At 42.6% G+C, this 27583-nt stretch overlaps 1 protein-coding gene across 1 annotated transcript; it reads left to right on the forward strand.

Moving 5' to 3' along the window:
• Positions 1 to 26695, forward strand: LOC106923267 (arf-GAP with GTPase, ANK repeat and PH domain-containing protein 1-like). Its single transcript, XM_088005534.1, has 19 exons — positions 1 to 2541; positions 10295 to 10353; positions 10476 to 10563; positions 10951 to 11036; positions 11125 to 11266; positions 11803 to 11937; positions 12018 to 12139; positions 12254 to 12412; positions 16063 to 16146; positions 16429 to 16533; positions 16617 to 16764; positions 18657 to 18779; positions 18870 to 19007; positions 19157 to 19216; positions 20158 to 20309; positions 20928 to 21018; positions 22002 to 22224; positions 22302 to 22605; positions 23987 to 26695. Exons 1-19 carry the CDS (start codon positions 1365 to 1367, stop codon positions 24269 to 24271), a joined length of 3681 nt encoding a protein of 1226 aa, XP_087861660.1. The 5' UTR covers positions 1 to 1364; the 3' UTR covers positions 24272 to 26695.
• Positions 26696 to 27583: the final 888 nt, after the last annotated feature.

Below are 27583 nucleotides of genomic sequence, written 5' to 3' on the forward strand. Positions count from 1 at the left end.
GCAGGAGCTTCGCTCACAGAGAGAGCGGCGAGACAGAGCTAGAGACAGCAGATGCGCTGGCAGGAGTAGAGCTGAGGCGGTTCTTTTTCTCTCTCTCTCTCTCTCTCTCTCCCTCCTGGCTCGTTTGTTGTAACGGTGCGGGATAAAATCAGATGAACGTGGGCAAGGACCACCATCGCTGCTGCCGCCTCACAGCGAGCCCCCCTTCACTTCCAGCCTGATTGCCGGCGCTGCATCCTGGTTGTGCAGCAGGATAACGACGAGGTGGCGGAGAGCTGCAAGGCTCAGTGGCAGCAAGAAAAAAGAGGAGGGAGGAGGGAAAACGAAAAAAAAAAAAAGGAGGAGGGGCCGGCTTTTGGTGAGCTAGTGGGCTTCCTCTGCCTCACAGACACATTTTATTGACTTGCTAATTGGACGAGGCTCTCAGAGGAGAGGATGCAGTGACCAAGAGGAGCCGCTCTCCAGAGGAGGGATACAGGCGAAAAAAGAGAGCCCCGCTCGGGCTCCCCGAATCAGCCTACTTAATCTCCCTTTTTCTTCTCCTGCAGACATTACAACAGATGTTTGCAAGCATCTCTCAGTGACCCTTACGTCGGGCTTATAATTTTATGGATGACATTGTCGAACGGAGGCTCCTGTTGCCAGACGCTTCGTGACAAGTGAACCATTTCGCCTTTTTCTTTTTTTTTCCTGCTCTTTTTTCACCAGTTTTTTTTTTTTTTTATCTCAGGCTCATCTACTGGAGCTATTTTTATCAGCCTTCTTTAATATGCCATTTGATATGAACGGTAATCTGATGGCTGGATGAATTCTTCATAAGATCAAAGCTTCATGGAGATGTGAATGGATCTTCTGGAAGAGAAAATGAAGGTATGATGAGAGGAAAATTCAAGACATTCTGTACTGAAATGGCTCTATTTCACCTAAAATAATTCAATATATTTAACCAGCTAAAGGTATTGCATGTTTTCAGGCTATTTTTTTTTCTTTTGAGGGACTATTTTTATTTTTTAATAGAAAATTTAGATCTATAGAGGAAGGATTATGAATGAATCAGTGACAGGCAGCATAGTAACAGTGTGTACTGAAGAGGATTAATGAAGGCATTTAAGGAAACAGTGTAGACTTGTTTAAGCACTGGGTCAGCACCTTGAATATATTTAGAAAGATTAGCAATTCAACTCATACACAACCCTCTCAATCAGATTTCAAAACGAGAGTAGCGTTCCTGTCAAGTTCACCCAGTATCAGTGTGATCTCTCACGCCTCTTGTGTTTCCTCTGCCTCAGTCCTGCCATGACTGAGGTGTGCAGATGCTGTGAGGTCAGAGAGCAGGTGCCACCGTGCTCAGGTCTGCCGTCTCAATGAGCCAAGCCGGCAGCACGCAGAAACGCACCACCTACCTCATCTCCCTCACTCTGGTGAAGGTTGAGGCCGTGCCAGAGGATGCTGCAGGGAGCCAGACGGAGGGCCTTCCAGAGGGGGAAGGGAGCCCTAGGAAGAGGAAGAAGGAGGAGGAGGAGGTAGAGGTGGAGGCAGAGGAGGATGAGAAGCAGGCTGTGAGAGATGTCCCTGAGAAAGAAGGATCTTTGTATGTGGAAGTGGAGCAAAAAGAAAAGACACAGGTGGAGGAGGAAGTGGAACAGGTGCACGGAAAGAATGAAAGCCGGGAGAAGGCCGAGAGGAGGGAGATGCACGCGCCCCAGAAAGACGTTGTACCAGTTGGCAAGAGCAAAGATGCGTCTTTTGCACAACCACCTGTAAGGCAAATGGTCAAAGTGTACGGAGGGACAATGTCCGAGGGAAGTGTGCGCAGGGAGGGACCTCGCTCAGATGCCTTACGCCCCAAGACAGAGCTCTACCGGGAGCCTCCCATAATGTTCCTGAAGGGCGAAAACGGAGCAGACTTGAACAGCCGCTCGCGCTGCAGCCTCCCGTTCACTGTCCCGTCGCAGATCAGCCAGCCTCCTCCGGTTGTGATGCGTTCGCATGCAGGAGGGAACTCCTCTTACTCCAGGGAGCTCAGAGAGACCAACACAAGCCTGTATCACCCGGGTAAAACTCTGGATCGAAGGGACAACCGCATCACGGACCAGTCCCCCTTAGTGGCAGCTACGACTCTGGGGCCTTACAGGGCGTCCTGGGCGGACAGCGACGGCAGAGGCACGCTCATCCGGCCCGGCGCCCCCATCAGCGGAGGCTTTTCGGGCGTGATGGCCCGGGAGAGCCCTCAGGGGGAGAGGTACAAGGCGGTTTCCGTGTCTTTACCCGCGCCCCCCGCCCCCGACGTTTGCAGGCCTCCAAGGAAAGGAACAAGTTGTACCCTTGACAATGTTGACCTGCACTCTTACTGTGAAGACCCGAGGAAGGCGAAGGAGAGCCAAGGAGGAACAACAATCCAGCGGGCTCCCCCGCCTCGCGATCGCAAGATGCTCAAGTTCATCAGTGGGATTTTCACCAAAAGTACAACGGGCTCACCGGGCGCCAACACCACACCTCCTCTCTATCCGGCTGTGGAGAGGGGTTCGAGTGAGGAGGAAGGTAAGGCAAGCTGCCTGCATGACTGGATCATTACCAGCACACTCTGCAGAGCTGAAAACATCATCATCTGCAGGAAAAGAGTATTTCTGAATCCCCTTCTTGCCTTAAGGTGGAAACCAACAATGGTCAAAATTATTTCTGTTTGTTTAGATACTCACTTTTAAAGAGTATGCGAATTTAGCGTTAAGAAGCGCCAACTATGGGTGTTTTTAAAAGAATAATAGGTTAACTAGGCATGAGTTGGTGACTCCTATCGAGGCATACCCACGTTTTAAAGTTACGGTTTCAGAAAAGGCTTTTAAAATCATCTTAGATACACCAGAGAAAGAAAATGAGTGACTTTTGTTTTCTCCAGCTTTATGCAGCCCAGAGCAGCAATGCATTGTCCCTCCCCCACCTGTTGCTGTGCACTACTGGTGAGCTAGCTGTCACTGATTAATCAGTGTTACTCCATAAACACAGGCAGGTAGAAACTTACCACTTTATTTTTGCAGAGGTTTGTTTATTAAAATCAAAATAGCAATAATTAATTGTTTTAACATTATTATAATCCTAAAAAACCTGTTTTTGTGTGGAATCTATTTCAGATTAATGCAGTTTGATCAGTTTTCTTTCGTTTATGTTTGTGTAAATGCCATGGAAAATAAGTATTTTTAAGGTTATGTCAGTATTCTCATATTAGCTCATGCTTTATGTTTGGACAAATATATATCATATGACAAATATGCTGTAACTGAAAGCTTTACATGTGGAAATGTGAAAGAACAGTAACACGGACGTACAGCATAAACTGCCTTCGTTTCCCTCAAACGTTTCTACGTTTCCTCTCCGTCTTTGTAGTAATTTCACTGGAAATGCAATCAGATCCGAAATCAGATGTGATGAAACAAAGCTGTGCTGATATCGAACGCTGAAACAATTCAGTGTTGCTCCACTAAGAACTGAGAGATCCGTATCGGTTTGAGATTTATGGGTTTTTTTAACACATATTTCCTTCTTCTTTCTTCTAACATTCAAATATCTTTCCAACATGTCACAATGGATTCAGTCTTATTCATTCATTTATTTCTAAACTAGCTTGTTACATCATAAAAATGTTGTGTAAGAGTAAAAATATCCTCACTTTCCAGCTGTTATAATACAGTATATTGATGTGCTTTTCTCTTCATGATTATTATATTAGACATTTCTGTAGCCTATCAAAAGAAACAAAGTGAATATAGCCTTTAGATTATTTTGGCTCTGTCTCACATTTGTATGGTTTTTGAAGATGCACGGCTTTAACTAAATAATGAAACATCTCATATAAACAGTACGTGTGTGTGCCACATCTAAGGAATCAACAAATGTTTCACTCATGATATAGCAATAAACTGACAGCATTTGTTAATGTATTGCTTTACTATGGAGATACTTTGTCTGTGCTGATGAAGATTAACTCACCTCGGCATGACAGATGCTTGAAGCCACTGTAACAGCAGATAAAATGCCTTTTAATTAATCTGTCAGTTTTTGGGGAACTTGTTAGTGATTGTGTTTAAAACATCAAACTTTAAGCCCAAGTTGGTTGGGCAATTATGGGGAAAGAACAAAAGCACAACATCGCAGGAAAAAGTAATTTATTCTTTCCTGACGCAGTCACAGACTGCATGTTTTATTTATATGTTTTACAAAAAAATAAGTCACATATTAATAGGAACTGAAGTTTTGAATGAAAATGGCTGTAAGAAAGAAAAATCTTTGATAATATACTCCCTCTCTCAGAAAGTAAATTTACTTCACATCAACAGTTCACAGTTTCATATGCAGCAGGGGCCAGCTGCCTTTTTCATCCACTTTTGTTCCAGCTACTACAAAATAAAATTTGTTTGGAGCTACAACAAAGATAGATTTTCATTTTTTTTATTTCAAAAGCTAAGGAACTTAAACTAAAATTAATTAATTTTATTTTTCAAATTTGAGAACAAAACAAATCATCTAACTTTTACAATAGAAAAAAAAAACTAATTTGTCGAGTTCAGCAGAGATCAACCAAGTGAGCCTTTTTCACAAATATGGAAAATTAATAAATATAAATCACAATATTTAAAGGAAAAAAATAATTAACTTTGTACCATTGATGTCCTTCTGTTGTTATATTCTATGCAGATATTACATAAAGTTCTACATAAGAAATGCTTAAACCACCGTTTACATTTAAAACATTTATCGTCTGGATTTGTTTGAGCCTCAGTGGAGCCAGAGGTCGCAAACTCCTGATATACATAACAGAACTGGATCTGCTTTACTTCCTCATCTTTGTTACCACAATCAGCATTTTCTAAGATACACCGAGACAATAAACAGCGTGACAGACGTCTGGAAAATTTCTGAGACATCAGTAGAAGTTGATAATAAAGTAATTCAGTCACAGTCTAAATGTGTTTTACAAAGAAAACCTAATTATATCAACTTCATCTCCTTTCATTTAGGTACGAGTACTTTCACTATTTTTGCCCCATTCTGCCGAATTACACAATTATTCCTCAAACAGACACGGTTCATGATGAATTCACGGCTTTTTAATAAAGCAGACGAAACGATGCGACTGGTTCGGACCTAAAATGCATTCGTCACAACAACATCTTAATTTTCCACTGTTACACCGAAATGGCCTGAGACAAAAGAGTACGGGATTTGAGTGAGCTCTGGATATAATTTGTCGGGGGTAAGTGGGACATGAATAATTAAGGTTGGGGATACACAGAGCAGTGTTCATGGCAGGGCGAAGGGAGTGGGAACCTGCCACTTCCTGCTCTGTGCGTGGGGTTAATCAGCCTTCAAATGGAGCCTATTCATTTGTCAGAGGCATGTTGTGTTTAAATGTAAGTGAAGCGGTTGTCAGCAGCACGGTCACGACGAGCCTGGCTCCACAGAATAAACACCCAACGTTTCTCTCAGACGACAGGGAAACGCCGACAACCTAATTTGTTCCCAGAAAATATTGGGGAAAGAAACGCGCCGAATCGTCGCGCGCGCACAGGTGGACATCGGGTCTGAGTGCCTCTCACTCAAATCGCTGTCTCCATGAGAGACCGCTCATTGTATGGATACCCAGACTGGAGGCTTCTGGAAAACGGAGTTACCATGGCAACAGCAAGCAACGAGAGATGCTGCTCGGTCTGAGCCGTGACGCTCTCGACGGGGGCGATCTGGGCGTGGGGATCGCCCAAAGATGGAGAGAGAGCGTGAGGGCGATGGGAGGGGGGGGGGGGGTTGGTTAAAGTTAGACTCTGGCTCCCCGCGGAGCCGGGCTGACGCCGCCACTCCGCCCAGAACATTGTGACCCGACAGTTTTCTCAGTGTGACTACGCATGCTGTATCTGTGTCATTGGCTCTGCTGGTACAGAGTCTGCAAGAGTGCACATCTGGAAGCAGTTTCTCAATGTAGTGCAGGATATGTTTGTTTTTCAGAGCTGCAGCCTCTCATCTGCAGGTAGACAATGTTCATTATGACTCCGTCTGAGGATTTCAGTCGCTCACCAAGGCGTCCTTTCCCCGAGCTCGGTTTAAAACACTTCAGATATTCCTAACACATTATGGAGCGTGAAGCAGAAACCTGATATACGATTCCTTTGCAAAAGTATTGAAGCTGCAGTTTGTAACTTTTATTAAAAGTGTGGGTTTTTTTTTTTATAAGTTTTATAAAACATGTAAAAATATGCAGTATAATCTGTAAAAAAAAAAAAAAAGCTCCTCCACCTCTTTCCTGAGCTACTATTGCCATAAATGTATCTCTCCCGGTCAGAAACAACCAATCAAAAGACGGGGGAGGATCTTAGCGCTGCCAATCGATCATGTGTGGCGGAAAAACTAATTACAATTATTTTATTTATTTTTTAAATGTCCTCTATTTAACCAGGTAAAACCCCACTGAGATCTAGATCTCATTTTCAAGAGGGACCATACTGTAAATCTTGTTTGTATTGCACCACCAGTCCAAAGGTTCTCTGTTGGATTGAGATCTGGAGGACGATGAACTCGCTGTCATATTCAAGGACAGGTTTGTGATGATCTGAGCTTTGCAACATGACTCATAATGCTGCTAAGGGACGGACATGGTCAGCAGGAATGCAGAGGCAGTAATACTGTGGTGTTTATTAGGTGGTCAGGTGATAATAGGGTCTCCGCAGTGTGTCGAGGAAATATTGTTCACCCCGTTAAACCATCAGAAGCACATGAATGTTTTTCCCATGTATTTTGGTGAACTTGTATGAATTGTAGCTTCAGTTTCTTCCTCTTCGCTGGGAGAAATGGCGACGTGTCGCGCTCTTCTGCTGCTGTGGGCCATCAGATCCAGCTGTGTGTGCTACGCTATCAGATACACAGATATATCTTCTTACACCACAGAAATACAACGCAGGTAATCAATTGCATAAAGACAGAATTAGAAACATTGAAAAACATTTTCTTAAGGAAACCATAAAATCTGTACCAGAACACAAAATCACAAGATTAGCATCAGTTTTAGGAGATCTTGGAAAAGTTAAATGGATCTGAACAGATTTGAAGTTTGCAGGAGAGAAAAGTTAAACAAGTGAATTGATGTAGCAACAAGCAGCTATAAAAGTAACTAAGGAAGGGAGAGTTTAATCAATGTCTGGGTGAGATCCAAACCTAAGAAATTTTACTGTTTCAAGTATTGATCCCCCCCTTTTTGATACCAGCCAGTCAGTTGTGTGCACCAGCCATTACAGAAGAGCTTTCCTTCACCACCGAAAGAGTTTTGGGAGGAGAATGGCCTCTGATCTAATATTTAATTTTAATAAAAGGGTCGCAGTAAACAGAAAATGCGCTATGATAAATCCCCAACTCACTACTTTTCTCAGATCACTATTAAAACCCAGTAATAGGATTCTCCTTGATGCATTAGACAGTAAACCTGTCCAGGGTGTCCCTCACCTCCTGCTCTTTGACCTCTGAAGACAAGTGAGTTTAATGGATAGTTGTAGTTTGACACAGCAGCAGCTTCCCTAAGCTGGATGCACAACAAAACAGGGAAGTTATCATCATCGCACATAAGCAGTAAAGTAGACGCCAATAATATCACACTTGTTGATTCGGATGACACAAAGCTCATCCCGAACCAGTTCAATTCAACTATCAAACTGTCTAATATTTTTGATTAAATAACAATAAAAAAAAAGCAACAAAGCACTAGAATGTTTCCACATAGTTTTCTCATCTTATGCGGTTCCAACCAAACACAGGAATCATTTACTATGAGCCGTTGACGTCCCGTGTTAAGTGTGGGTTATGAGGAGGTTTTTCATGTGAAGGCTCTGAAGAGCTGGCAGATGAAATGGCCTCGTTCCCGTTGAGGCACATTTCTGCCTCCTCTCAATAAAGTTGCACAGAAAAAGTCAAATCCCTCCAGTGGTGTTTCCAAACTCAACAAGACATTTGATCCAAAAGCAGAGCCGCAGCTTCTCCGTAAACGAAACGGCACTGTTGGAGTAAATCTTCGTATCCTGTATAATGTAGGGTTTTCTTTCAGAGAATAAATCTACAAATTCACAAACAGCATAATGCGAGCTACTGATGTAGCACACAGTGTAGTAAACAAAAGATGCTAGGCTTTAATTAGAGATTATCAAAGTGTGTTTGCTGAACAAGCAGCTCTGTAATGTTTTGTGTTCTTTTTATTTTTCCAGAAATCAGTTTTTATTCTGTTTATAGCAGAACGTCAAGCGAAACGCCGCAGACTGTATAATTTTCCATTATGTCTGCACTAAGAAGTAAAACCCAGTGAAGACGAGCAGATATCCTGAATGCTCTCTGCCTGACAGAGACTTGAACCTGTCTGACTTTACGGCTGGATCAGAAATAAAGGCGCTTCAGTCTCTCTGAATCCTGCTGGTGAGATTTGACCTCTCTAACCCTTCGTGCTGCCGACAGCGGACCGGCGGTCAGGAGGATTGGCAGGAGTTATCCACAAACTCTGGGATCAGTTTACAAAACATTCCTGCCATTTTTTCTGCCGCTTGCAGTAGATGCTTCCTCTGAATTAAACTCAACCAACTCCTGTCGCCTTTTTGTTTGGCAGGTTTGTTATAACTAAATTATTATTATTATTATTATTATTTTTTTCATTTACTTTAGGAGCAAAAATTTTACATTTCACTCCTTGCTTTTACACAACTTCAACTAGTTTCATTTTCATAACTGCATGTTTCCTAAATGCCTTTTGTTTGAAATGTGTCCGTCTGAAACACAACCGCGAAATCCTGCTCTTAAAATCGCCATAAATCAGGAACCGCGAGATGAAACTGATTCAATCTGACAAGATCGCCACACTAATTTGACTCTGTGGATCAAAGGTAATCTGACTACATCAAGCGCATTTCAGACGCCAGAGAGGTCATTATGGTGGTAATTAATTGAGGTCCTCCACACATTTAAGGCCAGAAGACAAACACATCCAGCCGTGAGCGTGGAGTGAAGAACAGTGGAGCTCTGCAGGAATGAATCTGTATTTAATCAAGAGCGTACGTCCGGAGTTTAACAGTAGGATTTCGTGTTTTCACTCCAAGGTTTTGATCAGGCATTCTCTTTGTACTCTTGACGTCTGGTTTTCCCCCGAGGCGAGACATGGCATGGAGGTGGAGGCAGCGCCTTCAGATGGAGGCTATTAATCCTCAGCTGAGCCGTCTGGGGGTTCGATTCCTTACGTTTTCCTCCGTGTCTCCTCTTTTCGCCTGTTTCCTGTGTAGCAAATAAATACTGAATCCTGCAAGAGAAACACAAGAAAGTCGGAGTTCCTTGTGTGATTGTCCGTTCTGTCCCATAAGTTTAAACTTAAATCTTTTATTTTTCTGTAAATAAATCTAAAATAACTATCTAAACTACATGTGTCGAACTCGAGGCCCGTGGGCCAAATCCGGCCCGCCGTAGCTTATTATGTGTCCCTCTAGATTCTAGACTAAACACTAAGTGTGCTTAAATATCATGATATCAGTCAAATCAATGCAGTTTTTATCTGTTTGCTACCAAGTTGTATCAATCAGTCCCTGCAGTTTCTTGCGAATTATTGTGGAAATTCATGCAAAATCAACAAATCCACGCACTTTTTTTTCGCTGGTACAGTTTATTGCAGATTTTTCTCAAAACTTGTCAAAAACTTTACTTGTACTAAACAGCTGCCTCAGTCTTAATTGCTGTCAGATTATAGCCCATGATCAATACAGCGAGTAGCAAAAAGTCGCATTTACCGTCACAAACACAAATATTGCAAATATTTCTGAATTAGTACCACAAGCACTTTGATTTTTATTGCAAAAAAATCAAAAAATTCTGCAGGGGCTGAAAAGATGTTCAATATTATCTAATTTTAAGAGTTTATTAGTATGTTTAACAGGTTTCATCAACACATTAAGAGCATTTATGATCTGGATTTGGTCCAAACGACAGCGAGCTTGACACCCCTGATCTAAACATTTAGTACAGCTGCTTCACATTACTAATGTTTCACTCTGCTGGTCGTTGTAAATATTAACTAGAACTGTGGGAGCAGTTAGCGGCACCAAACTGAACTTTGACCTCTGAACAAATTCAGCACTTTGTCGTCTGACACTGTCAGTTCTTCAGCTCGCGTTCTGCAGAAGTAAATATGTTACATATCGAGTAACATATTTAATTGGCAGTGCTGTGTTTCATTTGCACATGATAACTCTGCGTTTTCCTCTGTTTTATTGCCGTCAATCTCTGTCCTCAGTCGTTTGCACCAGCAGCCAAGAATGGACCATGAGTCAAGCTGTTCAAGAGCTCCATCTGGTAAGCTTCAGGCCGCCGTGTGGCTTTTGGGAACCTCTCTGTCGGACTCGATGCTGGATTGATGTTCGTCTGTGTGCGCGTGTGTGTGTGTGTGTGTGCGCGTGTCTGTGTGCGTGCTGCAGGGTGTGTTGGGGGGTCTGTGCAGCGGGAAGTCCGCCCTCGTCCACAGACACCTGACAGGAAGTTACCAGCCGGAGGAGAACGCAGAGGGTTGGTTTTCCTCGAACGCTGATGCTTCAGTGTGTTTTAGTTGGACTTTATGCAATATAGCAACGTAAAGTGATGCAGAGATTATTAGATGGAGTTAAAATTATACACGGCAACTTGCACTTGCTATCAGGCCTTGTTAGTTTGAAACAAATAAATGCAACAAATTGCCTCAGATTCATAACAAACTTTACAAACCTTGTGTCATTTCTCCTTCCCCTGTCACAACTATAAAAGATTAAGTCCCATCAAAATACATTGAACTTCACGGTTATAATATGAAAAAAACACATACAGTATTAATACTTTTGTAAAGCTAACTTTACTACTATATCCAGTGGAAAAGGATGATGATAAGAGGTAATGAATAAAGTCTGTGCTGCTGCCCAGGGCGGCAGTTCATTAAGGACGTCCTGGTGGACGGACAGAGTCACCTGCTGATAATCAGAGAGGAGACTGAGCCTCCTGGGCCTCAGGTATGCTGCAGACTGACACAACCTGCTGCAACAACGCAAACATGTTCCAGTACAGTGATTTCTGCTTGTCTTCCTCCTCATCTCTTAGTTTGCGAGCTGGGTGGACGCCGTCATTTTGGTCTTCAGCTTGGAAAACGAGGCCAGCTTTCAGGAAGTTTACAAATTCTACCACCAGCTTTCTCTGCATCGGCCCGTCACTGAAGTACCTTTTGTAGTCGTCGGTACTCAAGGTGAGGCTCTGCTGTTCTGTCTGTTCAAGAGGCATACAAACAAAAAAAACAAAAAAAAAGATTTGTTAAAAGAGATAGCGTTTATAATTTGAGAGGATCTGAGACTTAAAAAACAAAAAACAAAGTCAGAACTAAACAAACTGAATGTTGTATTTGTCTTTGTGGAAAAATCTGTCTATAGAAACCAAAGAGAGTAGACAAACCTTTACTTTTAAGAAAATAAAGAAATATTTTCTGCTGCTGCTACATCTGAAATTCCCCTTCACAGGACAATAAATGTTCTATCCGTCTGTAAGGTTGATTGATGCATAGTTACTGATGGTACAGCGAATTGACTTTTGAGAGAAAGGATGGACTCTGTACGATTATTTTTCTTCCTGCTACTCTTTTTCATTCCAAACTTTTGTTTATATGAACATCTGACGTGCTGTAATTACATAAAATATATATATATATATATATATATATATATATATATATATATATATATATATATATATATAAATGAGTCAATGCTCGCTGTGCGCCTTTTCCAGATAAGATCAGCAGCACGAACCCCAGGGTGATTGATGACGCCAAGGCAAGACAACTGTGTTCAGACGTGCGGCGCTGCACCTACTATGAAACCTGCGCGACTTACGGCCTCAACGTGAACAGAGTCTTCAACGATGGTGTGTAAACCTGGATTATGTTTTTTTTCTGTTTTTAGAGTTAGATTTAAGCTTTTTTTTTTTCTTTTTTCATTCGACAGCTGCTCAGAAGATCATGGCAGCCAAGAAGCAAGCCGCTTTACTGGCTTCCTGTAAATCTCTTCCCAACTCTCCCAGTCACTCTGGAGGCTCCACTCCGGTGTCTGGTGTCTTTCCAGGACAGGTAAAACCACATGTAGCCTCCTGCACGTTGTGCTCTCGGTGAGGATTTCTCAGATATTGAAAGAGCAGCCGGATTGAACTCCTCCGCTCTGCTCCGACTCTCTCCTCTCCGTAGGCCAGCAACGGCGGCCAGAGCAGCGACTACTCCTCGTCGCTTCCCTCCACTCCTGTGATCAGCCATAAAGAGATCGCCAGAACGCTGAGGGGGGAGAAAGGCGACGGCGGCGTGCCCGGGTCGGTCCGCAGCGTCCGCAAGCGCACACCCAGATTTGTGGTGAGTGTTGCGAAAGCGTGGGTTTTTGTTTTTGTTCTTTTTTCCCCCAACATAAATCAGAATAGCTCTGCAAAGTTGATTTGTTTCATCTGTTGGTGTTGAAACGCTATTATCTAGATTTGTTACACCCTTATTCATTTTTTTACAGTTAAATTACTGTAAATTTGGATGATTATGACTTACAGCTAAATGAAAGTCCAATATTCTGTTTCACTGACAATCAGAATATCAAACCAGACCGATAAAGTCTCACCCCATTTGGCTGAATTAACTGGAACGAGACTCTTCAGAAATGTCTGTGAAATCTGTGATGGGTTTCTTGAACGTTCAGTCAGTCTCAAGTCACACAGTGAGGTCACTTCCTGTCCTTTGACTTGGCCCAGGACTTTCCATTTTCCAATTTGAAGCCAGTTTTTGGTGGATTTTGTGTTTTGGGTTGTTATCAGGTTGCAATGTGCAATTATGCATCAGTTTAATTTTTTTTTTAGCAGATGGATTCATATTTTCCCTTAAGAAATACTCTCTGACTCGCAGTGCGGTGTTGCAGCAAAGCATTCCCAAGTTATGACACTTCCACCGCCGTGCTTCACAGTTGGTATTCAGTTCTTTTCTTGAGATGCTGTATTTATTTTTCACCAAGAATGTTTTCTCTTCTGTACTTCAGCCTATCTGTCCAAAGAGCAGCATCACAGAAGTATTGGTTTCCATTTATGATCTCGCTCTCAGAAACATAATGTGCAGATTGATGACTCTCTTACAATCAGGCTCAAGTTGCAGCATTTTGTTTTTCACTAATGATCTTCCCTTCATGTGTAACTGATGTGAAACATCAGGGTGAGATTTAGCTCAAGTGGGTGTCATTTACTTGTTGGTTTAGTTATTTTTTTCCCATAAAGCTATAAACCTTTGTTTACTCTGCTTTTATTATTTAGCAGTGTTGTGTTCAAGACCACCTAACCCGAGACCAAGACAAGACCAAGACCAGAGTGTATCGAGACCGAGACAAGACCAAGACTTTTAGGGTCAGAGACCAAGTCAAGACCAAGACCGATGAAAGTCGAGACCGAGTCAAGACCAAGACCAGCGGCCCGCGCTACATGATACAATAAAATGTAAAATATGATCGAAATTGCTTCTCAAAATAATCTGAAAGATCCATATTCCCATAAAAAACACCTAGATATTAAATACTTAATACATTTTACCAATATTAAATATTCCATTTCTGTGCTAAAATGTGTGATGGTCTCGTGCCATCCCTAAAAACATAACGCCCTGGGCATTTGCCCATATTGCTCATGTAAGAAACCACCACTGTCTGCACCATTAAACATAGCAATTGAGGCAATGCCCTGACGGTAAATAACGCTCAACTACCAACACTGACCAAGGAGCAACAAGCAAGAAGTAACCAAACAGAAGGCGCTCATCGTGACTGTTTTCACTCTCTATCCCAGTACATGAAGCCAGGTAGTCTGACACCATGGCAGACATTACAGTTGCCACTTTGAACAAAAACAATCAAAGAGTGCATGCCCTTTCTTTCTTGTGTTTTAGTTATTTGTTAATTTAAATATCAACGTACATAATTAAATAATGATGCAGTGTACACAGAGCATTACAAGAACAAAGAACGGGTGTTCTGTCAGGTCAGATCGTCATACACTTAGCACAAACTCACGGTGTTCTGTCAGATCAGCATACGTTGTCAGATAGTGGTATGCTTAGCTCAGACATGCATACGCTGTCATTACCATATGATTTTATTTAATCAGCAACATAGAATCATGACGTAGATCATTATTAACAGTTATTAACAGTTGTATGGCATCCAACTGCAGCCAGACCTGCTTTAAATACACTTTGAAACCATGACAACGCATGTATATCTATCTAGTTATCATATTATGTCATATTATAAACAATTTAATGACTTATTTTTGTCATAACTTGTTGCGTATGCTGAACTGACAACTCCACTGACGGTCGGACTTCTTAAGGCGCATGTGTTGGCATGGTACTCACTGCATGTATGCTAGGAACATAGAATCATGACGTAGATCTGTTATTAACAGTTGTATGGCATCCTGACTTAGCGGTTAAGTGAGTTTTACACGGGCGTGTGTTGTAGCTGACTCCAGCTGCAGCCAGACCTGCTTTAAATACACTTTGCAACCATGACAACACATGTATATCTGTATAGTTATCATTGAAAACAATTTAATGACTTATTTTCGTCATAACTTGCTGCATATGGTGAACTGACAACTCCTCTGACGATCGGACTTCTTAATGCGCATGCGCAGGCATGGTACTCACTGCACGTATGCTATTCTGACAGCGTATGGTAATCTGATAGAACAACGGCTCTCAGTGACACTCCAGTCCTATCTAATAAATAAAGAGCCGTGGAGAAGAATCGACTGTTTCTGAATGTCACATCAATATATTGCAGACTTTTGGACGTAGCGTTGTCCCATATATGCGACAAGACAGTCAACATCTCCGCACAATAACTCAGACAGTGAGTGACTTTTTTTCATTACAATGCTTATGTGTCTCTGCAGCTAGCTTTGCTAACATCACGTTAACGGAGCTTACCTTCTTTGAGCTACTTTTCTAAGTGACGAAAATAGTTAGACGTTGTCCCCATCGTCTCTGAAAGCGAAGCGCTGCTGAGTTAGCTCTGGCCATCGGATTTCTTACTATTTATGCAGCGCTATTATATTACTGACGATTAGACAAACATTTTCTGCCGCTGAGAGAAAACCACTGCGCATGTCCTGGAGCGCCGCGTGCGAGTGAAAGGTGGGGAGGGGAGGAGGGACGAGGGAGTAACGCCGCGCGCGCGAGTGAAAGGTGGGGAGGGGAGCAGGAGGGAGGAGTAACAGAAACAGGTAGTTGCTTGGATTTTAATTGGTGCGTTTTGCATCCACTGAAAACAAAGATGTTAACATATGAACTGGACAGTATGCTGCACGTTTAGTGATATTTTCACAGTTGCGGTCTCGACTGGTCTTGAAATAAAATGCCGAGTCCTCAGCGCCTGAGACCGAGACAAGACCGAGACCAAATGCGGTCGAGTCCGAGACGAGACCGAGACCATCAGAAAACGGTCTTAAGACCGGACTCGAGACCAAGACCGATCTCGAGTACCACAACACTGTTATTTAGTCTTGTTACTTAAATTTCTGTCATTAAGATTTCTTTTAGATGTCTATAATATTTCAGAAGTTTTCAGTATGTAAATGTTTTTCCTTGACTGTACGCAGCTTTTATGGTCCAAGTGTAAATCTGAGCTCATAAATATGACCCTGTGTATCTGCAATAAGCTCAAAGTGGCTCACTGAATCTCATCTTGAACCGCAGTTACAGCTCCAGCTTGCGCCATAAGTCCATGCTGACAAAGAACAACCTAAAAATCTTTAAGAGACAATATTAATATGGCGTGTAAACGGCTGATCAGAACTGCAGCTGTAGAAACAAATCAAAAGCACAGAAGATTTGCTGCTGCCTCGGTTCAGTGCCAGCCTCTCCGGCCGTCAGAAGCTTTCCAGCAGACGTATTTCACTCATTTATTGAATAATAGTCTCGACTAATGACTCCTTTCCTGCCACTGATGCAGCCTTTCCCTCCTTCCCCGCGCGCAGGGACGGAGAGGCAGCGACTCAAACAGACGGAGCGCAGACTTTAAGGGCGACTTTGGCAGCGGGCGATTCATCCCCATCAAACAGGTAGGACACGGGTTTTGTGTGACACAGGAGCAGATAAGATGTATCTGATGACCCTCGGCTGAGGACAAGGCACCAGCGGTCGCCTCAGATCGTTGTGAAAGCCGATTTCATCATGTTGAGTCACGACACGCCCCGCAATCTCCCATGCCGGCGTGAGGAATGGACGGTGGGTGTTGCTGGCGCCCAGCGAGTCTTCGTGGCACCAAAACGTGTGAAGCAAGCGCAGCAGACAGTAGGGATGCATTCCCCTCCTTCAGTCTTCTTCTGTTTTATCGCCACCAGGGCATCTTGCTGAAGCGCAGCGGGAGCTCGCTCAACAAAGAGTGGAAGAAGAAATATGTCACTCTGTCCAACGACGGCATCCTCTCCTACCACTCCAGCGTCAACGTGAGTGCGCGTGTTCTAGCGCGGCCCTGCGAGTCGCTTCTCTGGTGTCGGAGAGACCGAGAGTCTGGTGTTTGCTTTGGCAGGAGTACATGCTGAACGCTCCGGGGAAAGAGATGGACCTGCTTCGGGTGACCGTCAAGGTGCCGGGGAAGCGCCCCCCCCGTGCTGTGGCTGCCTGTGGACCCCCTGCTGGGCTCAACGGGCGGGTTAAGGATGTGCTGGGACCTGAGGGTAAAGACCCGCTTCGCCTACCTGCAGAAGGAACGTAGGAAGTGCACGCACTGTGTCTTACTTTCTAACTGCATGAAAACAAGCGTCTTGCAGCAGGATTGAAACGATTAATCAAGCTAATCGTGATTAATCAGTCGTAGAAGTAAGAAGTCATCAACTCATTTAGCAGTCAATTAAACGCTACCTGGAGTGATCAGACTCTAAAAGTGGCCATTTGCTGAAAGAGCAACACAGTCAGAGCAGGAATCAAGTCAAAGCTTTACAAAAAAAACACATTTTGCTTTTAAAATAAAAAGTCTAATTTGTCTGTAAACATGTTCGACTCAGAAATCCTTGAGTGACATTTTTAGCTTCGCCTGGTTCAATTTATGTACAAAAGAAAAAAAAAAAGCACCTTTTGTTTCCAACTACTAATTAACAAATTAATAAACACATTAGTAGACAGCATTTTTTAGCTGCTACAAACGATCAAGCGTCCACTAAAGGAATGCTAAGATTGCATAGCAGACAATAACATTTTTATGTGACTTAATTATTTTCTTATTTGGATCCTTTAATGTATTTATAATATTGTGTAAAAAAAAAAGACTTAAGTGGTTAAATGAAAAACTATTTTCTTTTGTCAGATCAATCAATTTATTTTCAGAATGATCTATAGAATAATTGATTACTCAAATAATCGTTAGCTGCAGCCCTAATATGCAGGCGTTGACACACACACGCACGCACGCACGCACGCACGCACACACACACACACACGCACGCGCGCACACACACACACACACACACACATGCTGAAGGTAAAGACATTTGAGGTTACACAGCTGCAATCCAGCAGCACATTATTTCTAGTAACATCCATGGAAAAACAAGAAGACGACTTGTTTTCTGCTTTTATTCATGCAAATTCAATTTTTGATGTTAAAGCAACATCTTTGAACTGCTTAGAGTCAACATCTGCAGTAAAAAGTAGCAAAAACACTCCCTCTGTGTGTCTTTAAGTTTTATTGCTTAACCAGGCGAGTTATTAAGAACAAATTCTCATTTACAATAACATCCTAGCGGTGAGGCAACATTTTACATGTTTACAGTAAACAACAAACGTTAGCAAAGCTGTTAAAATCATAAAACAGTAAAAACAATACCGAAACAAAGATATAGGACAACATTAAATATGAAATACTAAATACAGATAAATACAGTGCAAAACTCCACTTCATCAAAAATCAACCAGCTGGTTGAATCTTTGACAGAGTTTTGTGCCACTAAAGAACAATTATCCCCAACACATATCAAAACTGTAGTCGGCATGAATAAAGTGGGTCGGCATCAAACTTCTAGAACGATCCCAACCTCAACCCTATTGAAAATTTATGCGGTACGCTCAGAAGCAGAGTTCGTGCAAAGCGAACATCCTCTCCAAACGAGCTCCTCCATTTCTGAGAAAAGGCATTCAGACAGAATCATGCAGCCAGAATAATCCAGCATGCATGCATGCATACCTTTTAAACTGCTTGATTTAAGACTCTGCGTTGCAGAGTTGCTGCGTTACTTAAGGTTATTGTCTCGGCGCTTGACCCAGTTTCTTCAAAGCAGCTTCTGCTGTCAGCCTGATGTTTTGATGTTTCGCTCTATGAACTCAAAGCGAGCTCAAATCGTCACCCTGCCATCATTTCTGATAGAAAAAGCATGCTGCTTTGCAGGAACCCTTGTTGCTGTATGTAGTTAAATTGCATAGAAAATAACAGGGTAATAAATGCTGCTGAATTTCCCTTTTTGACAATAACAAACTGACAGAGAAAGCATTAAAACCCCACACGGTTTAGTACGAGCATATTTATATTACAAAGGCGTATCGTATTTATATGTAGTGTAATTTGTTAATTGTGTAGTAAATACGAGTGGCCTCATGCAAGTGGAGGAGGTGGAAGGACTGGGAGGCGCTCTGTTCCTGAGGAGCAACATCGGCGTCCAGCGCTGCCCGTCCACGCTGTCCAATCACGCCCACGGCGTTGGTGAGCTCACCAGAAGACCGTTTTTTTTTTGCAGGACATTTTGTCTTAAAGCGGTGCCCTGACGTCCCGTTTCTGCTCTCTTGTGGCCAGACTCTGCAGTCGAGGGAGTCTCCAGCTCCTCCTCCACCAAAGACGTCGGCTCGGCCTCCCCGCTGACCGACAGGAAGAAGCACCGCAGAAAGAAGAGCATGAATCAGAAAGGAGACGCAGCCGCGGGACAAGCCGACGGTACAAGAAAGCGTCGAACGACGTTTTTGCGAGCATTATTCACACTCTAACGTCTCTTTACTCTCGCTGTTTTGTCAGGACATGTAATTAAATACGCATTTTAAATTCTAAGAATTTTTGGCTTTCACTTTGTTGTTTGCTTTCTGCAGCTAAACGGAAAATGTGGAAGCTGAAAAGCTTTGGGAGCTCAAGAAACGTAAGCAAGACAGGTAATGATCGACTAGCCAGCAACATGTTTCTAAAAATATTTAATTTATCTGAATTCTGTTAACGAGTGACTAAATTACTCACCAGTGTTTAGTTGCTTCTCCTCATGTGAATGTTTGAGTATGAATATTTAACTAAATGGTCTAATGTTCTGGATAAAAGTGACTTGTTTATTCCTAACTTTGGAACATTATAAATACTGAACAGTGTTAGTGTTGGTGCCCTACGAACATCAGCTGGCTCTCATTTTTTCATCTGCTATAACAGCTTCAGGGTAAAAATATCTCAGATTTTCTTCCCTAGTTGACTTTTATTTAGCTCAGTCTATCTTCTCGTCAACTCCAAACGTCTTCCTCGCTGAAAAAAAACCACAATCAGCACCACCGTGTTTCACTTTGGGGATAATATGTTACGGTTAAGGTTATTTAACACTTTATTTGAAGGGGTGTGCATAAGACTGACATGACACCGTCATAAACATGACGTAACACCCGTTAGGAACATAAACGAGTCTTTATGTATGTTTATGACAGTTGTCATAAAGTGTCATTCGGTAAATAATGACACTTTTAATGCAAAGTTGCTCTAAAAGTTGCATTAAACGTCCATTAAAAGTGCCAACTTTGCATGATTTTGTAAATAATGATAATTTAATGCAAAGTTGACATTTTTAATGGACTTTCAATGCAACTTTTAGAGCAACTTTACATTAAATTGTCATTATTTACTGAATGACACTTCATGACAACTGTCATAAACATTCATAAAGACTTCTTTATGTTCATGACAGTGTCATGTCAGTCTTATTATGCACACCCCTTCAAATAAAGTGTTAGCTGTTATTCTTTTATCCTCCACACATAATGTTTTGCACGTAGCCAAAAAGTATCATTTCGGATAAACTCCATTATATGAACTCAAAGGTTGCCTGTGTCTGACTCAGAGGAGGACAACTTTGACTTCCTGGTTGTGTCGAGCACTGGTCAGACGTGGCACTTTGAGGCCCAGAGTGTGGAGGAGAGGGACTCCTGGGTCCAAGCCATCGAGAGCCAGATCCTGGCCAGCCTGCAGCTGTGTGAGAGCAGCAAGAACAAGGCAAGCAGCTCATATATGACATGAATATCACCACACAGAGGGCTGATGAAACCTTTATTTGACATGTAGGGAAAACTATGGCAGAATACATGCGTGGTAGAGGACTGAGTGTGTGTTTAGGTAGTTTGACATGATAGGAAAGCATCTCTAAAGAACATATGAAATCAGTCGATCTTTATCTATTTCGTACTTTTTATTTCTAGAAGAATCTGTCAGTTTACAGCAGAAACCAAAGAGTCTCCCTCCACCTCCTGAACACCCACACACATTAAAGCAATCCACATACACTCACACACGTATAAATGGCTCTGGAAACCAAGGAAACACTCCCTTAACCACAGCTTTCTGTAATGAAGAATACTGAGATGTGATATGCCACAGGACAAAAGATAAATAGAAAGATAAGGAGTTATAGTAAAATTAATGAGGATCTCAAAGTAACAGAACAAAAAGCTTGGAAGGTAAATAACAGCAAATCATGATGACCTGAAGGAAGCTTATCAAACCAATATTTCAGACTGAGAACATGTAAGGCCATTAAAACTAGGAACAATCTCAAACCAAAGAGGCGTGCTGATTGTTACTTTCTCCTCACCGTTTGCTCTTTGTTTCCTGCAGGATCGCAAGAACAGCCAAAGTGAAGCCGTGGCACTGCAGGCCATCCGCAACGCAAAAGGGAACAACTTCTGTGTCGACTGTGACGCTCCGAGTTAGTAATAATCGCTCCTTTTCTGCTTTTCCCCTTAGAGACACAGTGCTGTTCTACTGTACAGATGATCATGAACCTCTTATTTATTTTTTGGGGACGAATAAATCATTTGTAAACGATTTATTTCTAGATACCAAAAGTTAACAGAAAGCTCCAAATGCTTATATTCTTTTACTTCAGTGGTGCCAACATTCAAGCGTGGGTTGGAAATGGACGTCACGACTGTGAACAGATGGGAACGCCTTTGGGTCACATCTCGGCCCTGTGTGAATTTCCTGTATAGATGTGATGAAGGATATATTTTGAAAACTTTGTGACACAAAGTTTGAAATTATGATCCAAATGAGACTCAGTTGAGACTTACAGAACCTCCAGGTTCAACCCAGATGGGTCCCATTGTGACAACGTTAATCCACCCTGACTAAACCCCCATATGGGTTCCCTAGATGTAGCAATAAGATATCATGTGCTTTATAATGTAACTATAATCTGTAACTATGAGGTTAACATTCGAAGCCAGAAAACAACCGAGCAAGTGAACGCATCACAAGTATTCAACACGGTTCTTTTTATTTTCTAAAATCCTTTTTCATGCTTTAAAATGACTTTTTTTTCCCCCACTTTTTTGCTCTGTTCCTCTTGTTTCAAGGCCAGCAAATGAATCCTGCTGACGTGATCTGACTTCAGTTCTTATTCAGTTCATTAAAATGACCCAATTTAACAAAAGAGAAGAAAAAAAACACATTATTTCTGATTATTAGCCAAATCGGTTGTGTTTGTTATGAAAGATGCGCTGAACTGATTAAAATCTAATTTATGCAGAAGGATGCAAAAGAAAAGAAAATGTAAGCAAAACTTCTCCGGTTTCTCTCCGTCTTTATAATTTACTCATGAAATATTCATGCGTCACTCAAATACTAGCGCTTCAAATCTTTACTTCAGCTGGTGTTTGACTCGCTGTTTGTGTCTCGTCCCTGCTGAAGATCCGACGTGGGCCAGCCTGAACCTGGGCGCTCTCATTTGCATCGAGTGCTCTGGGATCCACAGGAACTTGGGGACCCACTTGTCCCGGGTCCGCTCGCTGGCCCTCGACGACCTGCCCAGAGAGCTCACCCTGGTCCTCAGCGCCATCGGCAACCACATGGTCAACAGCATCTGGGAGGCGCGCACGATAGGGCACCGGAAGCCGGCGCCCGACGCTACACGGTAGATCAGCGACTGCTTGAATATTTGCAAAATATTTCTACCAACTAACCTCTTTCTCCTGTTTTTCTTCTTCTCAGAGAAGAGCGGGAGTCGTGGATCCGAGCCAAGTATGAGCAGAAACTGTTTGTGGCGCCGTTGCCTCCTCCCACACCCAGCGAGGGCCCAGACATCAGCATGTCGGGCCGCCTTCTGTTGGCAGTGATGGAGCGCAATCTGCCCAAGCTGCTGCTTCTCTTGGCCCACTGCACTAAGGAGGACATCAACGCCCCGCCCTTCCTGTCGCTCCCCTCCAGGTCGCTGCTCGCGCTCCGCCTGCCTGGCTCTGCCCTGCATGCTGCTTGTCAGCAGGCTGATGTGGTGATGACGCAGCTTCTGGTCTGGGTGTGTTACACTTTCCCCTCTAGTCGTCCTGCTGTTATTTTGACAAGTCTGACTTAAAATACCAGCAATAAGTATTCATACGCCTATGGACCGCATTAAAAACATAAACGTGAAGGCTATTTATTTCTCTTTTATGATGAACTAACACATATTTGTGAAGTGAAAGTAAACTGATATGTTTCTTTTTATGTTTATACAGATAAAGATCAGAAAGCATTCAATACCTTTTAGCTTTAGTTAAGCCTGAAAGTTTTTTTTTTAGGGTGTATCTCTACCTGATTTGCACATCTCGAGCCTGAAATTCATGCCCATTCTTTTATAAAATCTTGTAACAGATTCTCAGTTGGCTATAGGCCTCAAATTTAAAGGGGACCTATTCTGCAAAAGTCGCATTTTGCACATTTTTTATGCTTCCACTTGGATCATGACTGCTTCTAAAAACAATCCAAGTGTTTGAAAAAAACGCCCGGCCATTTCCTTGTAATAAGTTATTGTTTTTTGGTGTCTGGAGAATGAGTCATTTCAAAAACCTCCCGATTGTTAAGTCACAATCGACGGACTCTGTGATGTTACCTAGTAACCCAAGCAGAGAAATTACTTGCTGCATTCTTGTTGGTTGTGCAGGAAGCTCTACTTATTCTTTTCAAAGACGTACGGCTGTATAATTGTGCGTCTGTTTGCAGACATTTTCAGGAAAATATTGAGTTGGGGGCGTGGCCAGCTGCAGCTTATTTGGATTTAAAGTGACAAAAAGCCCTAAAACAGTTCGTTCGGAGAGGAGCTCAAAATAGGCAAAATCTCATTATCTAAGAATGATTTTGTGCAAAAACTATAATGACCATCTTTTGCAGAGCCCATATATCCAAACCTGTTCAACGAAGCATAATAGCTCATCTTTAACTAGACTGCTCACATAAATATTTGAATTAAAACTTTTAATTTTAGCTTTCTCTGTGAATTTTGGGGTCCTTGTTCTGCTGGAAGCCAAATCCCTCCAGCCTGAAGTTTGTTGCAGCTTCTGAGAGGTTTTCTTAAAGTATATCTGGCTGTTTTCCTCCATTCATCTTCCCATCAACTCTGCACAGATTCTCCATCCCCGCTACAGAAAAGCACTCCATAGCAAAGCAAAGAGAAAAAATTGCTTTTATAGAGTTTTATTTAAAGTTGTAAGAATAAAGGGTGTAAACACAGATGCGCACAGCATCCGACTTTCACATGTAAATATTTTTGACAATACATTTTCCCTTTACTTTGCAATTACTTTGTGTTGATCTGTCGCGTAGAATCAGAGATTTCAGAGATGCCAGTATTTCCGTAAGGTCGTGTTGGTCAGACGTAAGCCGTCCCACTTTAACCTACTGTCTCCGTTTGCGCCCTGCAGTACGGCTGCGACGTGCGGCATCGGGACGCTCAGGGTCAGACGGCGCTGGCTCTGGCTCAGGGTGCCGGCGGCCAGGAGTGCATCGACGTCCTGCTGCAGCACGGCTGCCCCAGCGAGCCGGCCCCCGCCCTCGGCGCCACGGTCGGCTTTGCGTCGGCCGTGACGTCCAGCTTCCCCGCCGCCATGACGCCGAGCCTGACGGTTGCCACGACGATCAGAATCACGCAGAAGAGCGGCGGCGGCGGCAACCTGGGCTACAGCACGTCCAGAAGAGCCGTGTCGTAACTACAGCGCGTTTCAAAGTGAGTGTGTGAATGTGTTGCCGCTTTGCCGTCATAGCGAGTCCTGTCCATCCGCACGGACATGCTGACAGATCCCGTCTCACCTGGAGTCAGGTGAGACGCTCGGAGGTGTGCGTGCGTGTGTGTGCGTGTGTGTGTGTGTTTCAGGGATGAAAACTGGAGAACACACTGTGCTGGACTGATTTATTTTGTTCTCTTTCTTTCTGTTTTTGGCCACATGTCTGTGCATTCAGATGTAAGTAGAATGTACCGACCTGTTTACCAGAGTCGCATCCTGACCACGCAGTCAGTACTCGACTTTGTTCTCCACTCGGCTATGAATGGAAACCCGCCTGCAGGCCTCAAACAGCTTCTCTGAGCAGCTGAAGCCCAGAAGTAAAAGAACTGCAATAAGTTTACTAATCTAAAGAGTGGGATGTATCGAGCTCGTAGCATAAAAGATTATGGCTATTATTAATTTTGACAGTGAATGTGAGTTTTAGATTCATCGGAGCTTGTCATTAAGTGCATAAATTATGTTACGTGTAAGTTGATGTGAAATATGTTAGTGGCTGGATAAAGGGGAATAAAACAGCTGTATAGAAATGTGTTGATAAAATACTACGAATTTAAAAGTGTTTAATTTCCAGTTTATTACTGTATGATTTGTACAGTTGTTTCTGTGTATAAAACATAAAGGGTTACTCATTGCTGTTCAGAGATTAACTGTACAGAGTTTTAGTTCAGTTTTAGTTTCCTGCTTAACTCAAATTTTTTATGTTTTGTCTGTTACTGGTGTGTCTGATGTGAAACACTGTACATACCGCAGTAGCTCATTGTTCAAGTGAGTATTAAGATACATGCGCAGTGCTGTGAAAAGGTTTCCATCCTCTTATAGATTTGTTCTGTTATTTTCTTTTTTTTGTCACACTTAAACGCTTCACATCATCAAACTAATTTCCTTTTCAGACTAACTGGATGTGAGTTTTTCCACATCGTTGTGGAGAAAGTTTGCCCTCTCTTGTGTGGCAGAATCATTTTTAGTTCAGCCACACTGGAGGTTTTCCAAGCAAATTATTTGGATTTAGGTCCAGACTTTGACTAGGGCACTCCAAAAGGAAAATTTTGAGTCATTCAGAGGAGAAGTTGCTAGTGTGCTGGGGATTGTTGTTCGGCTGCATGACCAAAATGTTTTTAACTTAAAGTGAAAGACTGATGGCCCAACGTTCTTCTTTTATGGTAGACAGAAACCTTCGTTTTTCCATCAACTACAGCAAATTATCCAGATCCTGAAGCAGAAAAGCAGCCCAAACCGTCACACCACCACGTTTGTCTGTAGGTCTAATATTCTTTTTCTGAAATGTTGACAGTTTCACTCCAGCTGTAACTGGACCTTCAGACAGTTCCACCTCCGTCCCGCCAAATGTTTTCCCAAGATTCTTTGGGAACGTTTAGGATGTTTTTGACAAATATCATTTGTGTTGTTTTGGGGTAGCGGTGAGTTTCTCCTTGTCCATTGTCCAGCCTCCTTTGAGTCAGTTTTTATGTATTTCTTTGTTAGCTCCCGGATGAATCCTCGATGGCGTACCGTTGGTAGGTTACTGGGACGATTCATCGCCTTCCTGTTTTCTCCATTTCCAGATAATGGCTCCCCGCTGTGGTCCACTGAAGTCCCAAGGCTTCGTGACACTTTACAGACTGATAGATGCTCGTGATGCGTTCCTTTTTGAAATCTTTTCACCTACTTCCTGTTGTCAGGCGGGCCATTTTGAACTGATTTGCGTTTTCCACGAGCTTCTGCAGCGAAGTGAGGCCGGTGAAGTTCAGCTCAGCTTCCCAAAGAGTGCGGTTTGGGTACCTTTTCTTTCCCCTGGAGTGAAATAATAATTTGAAGTTTACTCATGTTATCTTTGCCTTTGTCTGAGGAAAATTTTAAGTGTGACTAAAAAGCAAAAACAGAAGAAATCTGTAAAGACGTAAATACTTTTTCCCATCACTTTACATAAGTAGGTTAAAATGACTTGATTTTTGACTGAATGTAGATAAACACTAATGCTGACGTGTTTTTTTTTTTTAGAGGATCAAATTTTCAACTAATATTGTTCCTGATGTGACAACTAGAAATTAAAGGTATAATTTAAATATTAAGAGCTTACAAATGTACAAAACAAGGCCTTCAAGTGAAGTTTCTAAGTGGCTGAAAACAGACACAACAGAGGAAACAAATCTATATTATATAATTATCAACTCTGATGCAGTACTGGGAGTACTTTCGATGTGACCAAAAGCTGACCTTTTCTGTAATGTACACTGTTCTCTTTTCATGTTTTTTTTTTTTTTACCCATTTAATAAATCAGAAGCATTCATTATCGATAAGGTCGCTCTCTGATGTTTCCTGCCACTAAATAAACTGAACTCACACTTCAACGGTTGGGAGGACATTTGTATTACATGGACTCATTCCTTCATTAATTCATGTCCCACCAACGTTTGAACACGTCCTGGAGACGCACTGAGTCTCTGCTGGCCGCCGGCCTACTTCTTTCTAGGTCGCAGCCATGTGTCCAAAGTATTCACACCCCTTCAACAAACCTCGGCGTATTTCGTCTGACGTAACACAAAACTAGCGCTTACGTGTGACATGAAAGGAAAAGGATGCATCCGTCATCTGAGCCTGCTTATCCTGGAAGCTGCTGGTCCAGTGCAATCGAAAAGGATGCGCACCGGTCCCTGAACGTCAGTATTTTATAGAACTGCCTTTCAGTGTACTTGCAGCTGCAAGCCGTGTTGTTTCGGGTCATTGTCTCCAGTCTCGAGTCTTTCTGCTGTGTCTTACAGGTTTTTCTCCTTGGCATCAAATCTGATAAGCTTCTCTGCACCCCCACACCATGACGCTGCCACCACCATGTTTCTGTCAGGATTTTGGGTTTTTTTATTTGCCGTCTGCGTTTGCCTTAGATGTTCGTTCTTTGATTGCATCAGTTGGTTCTGTTTTACTCTTAGTTCAGTTAGATTATGTTTATTACTTATAACAGCTTTGGTCACAGCTAGATTTGGCTAGATTTTTTTTTCTGCTCTCCTCTGCCATTTCTCTCTCTGTTTCTCTCCTCACCTTGCACTCTGCTCTCCTCTCACACATGCACCTTGTTTTCCAGTTAGCACTGGTCCATTGTCCCAGCATTTAAAACTCCCAGTATTTTACCACCTCTCCTTTGGTCACTCCTTGCTGGATCCTCCTGTTATATCCTGTTTAACTCCATTAACTAGTCTCTGTCTGTTCCTGCTCTGTGTGTCGTCCTGCTAGTTTGTAAGTTC

The sequence above is a fragment of the Poecilia mexicana genome, unplaced genomic scaffold (assembly GCF_051168715.1).
Source record: "Poecilia mexicana isolate PSO_F unplaced genomic scaffold, ASM5116871v1 scaffold_5, whole genome shotgun sequence".
In the NCBI taxonomy this organism is placed as follows: Eukaryota; Metazoa; Chordata; class Actinopteri; order Cyprinodontiformes; family Poeciliidae; genus Poecilia; species Poecilia mexicana.

What these genes read in the sequence shown, in the direction of transcription:
- LOC106923267 (XM_088005534.1), top strand. Translation starts at nt 1,365, where the DNA reads ATGAGCCAAGCCGGCAGCACGCAGAAACGCACCACCTACCTCATCTCC. An exon ending in CTGAGCCTCCTGGGCCTCAG is followed by an intron (nt 11,037 to 11,124) that starts GTATGCTGCAGA and finishes CTCATCTCTTAG; the next exon opens with TTTGCGAGCTGGGTGGACGC. An exon ending in CCGGCGCCCGACGCTACACG is followed by an intron (nt 22,225 to 22,301) that starts GTAGATCAGCGA and finishes TCTTCTTCTCAG; the next exon opens with AGAAGAGCGGGAGTCGTGGA.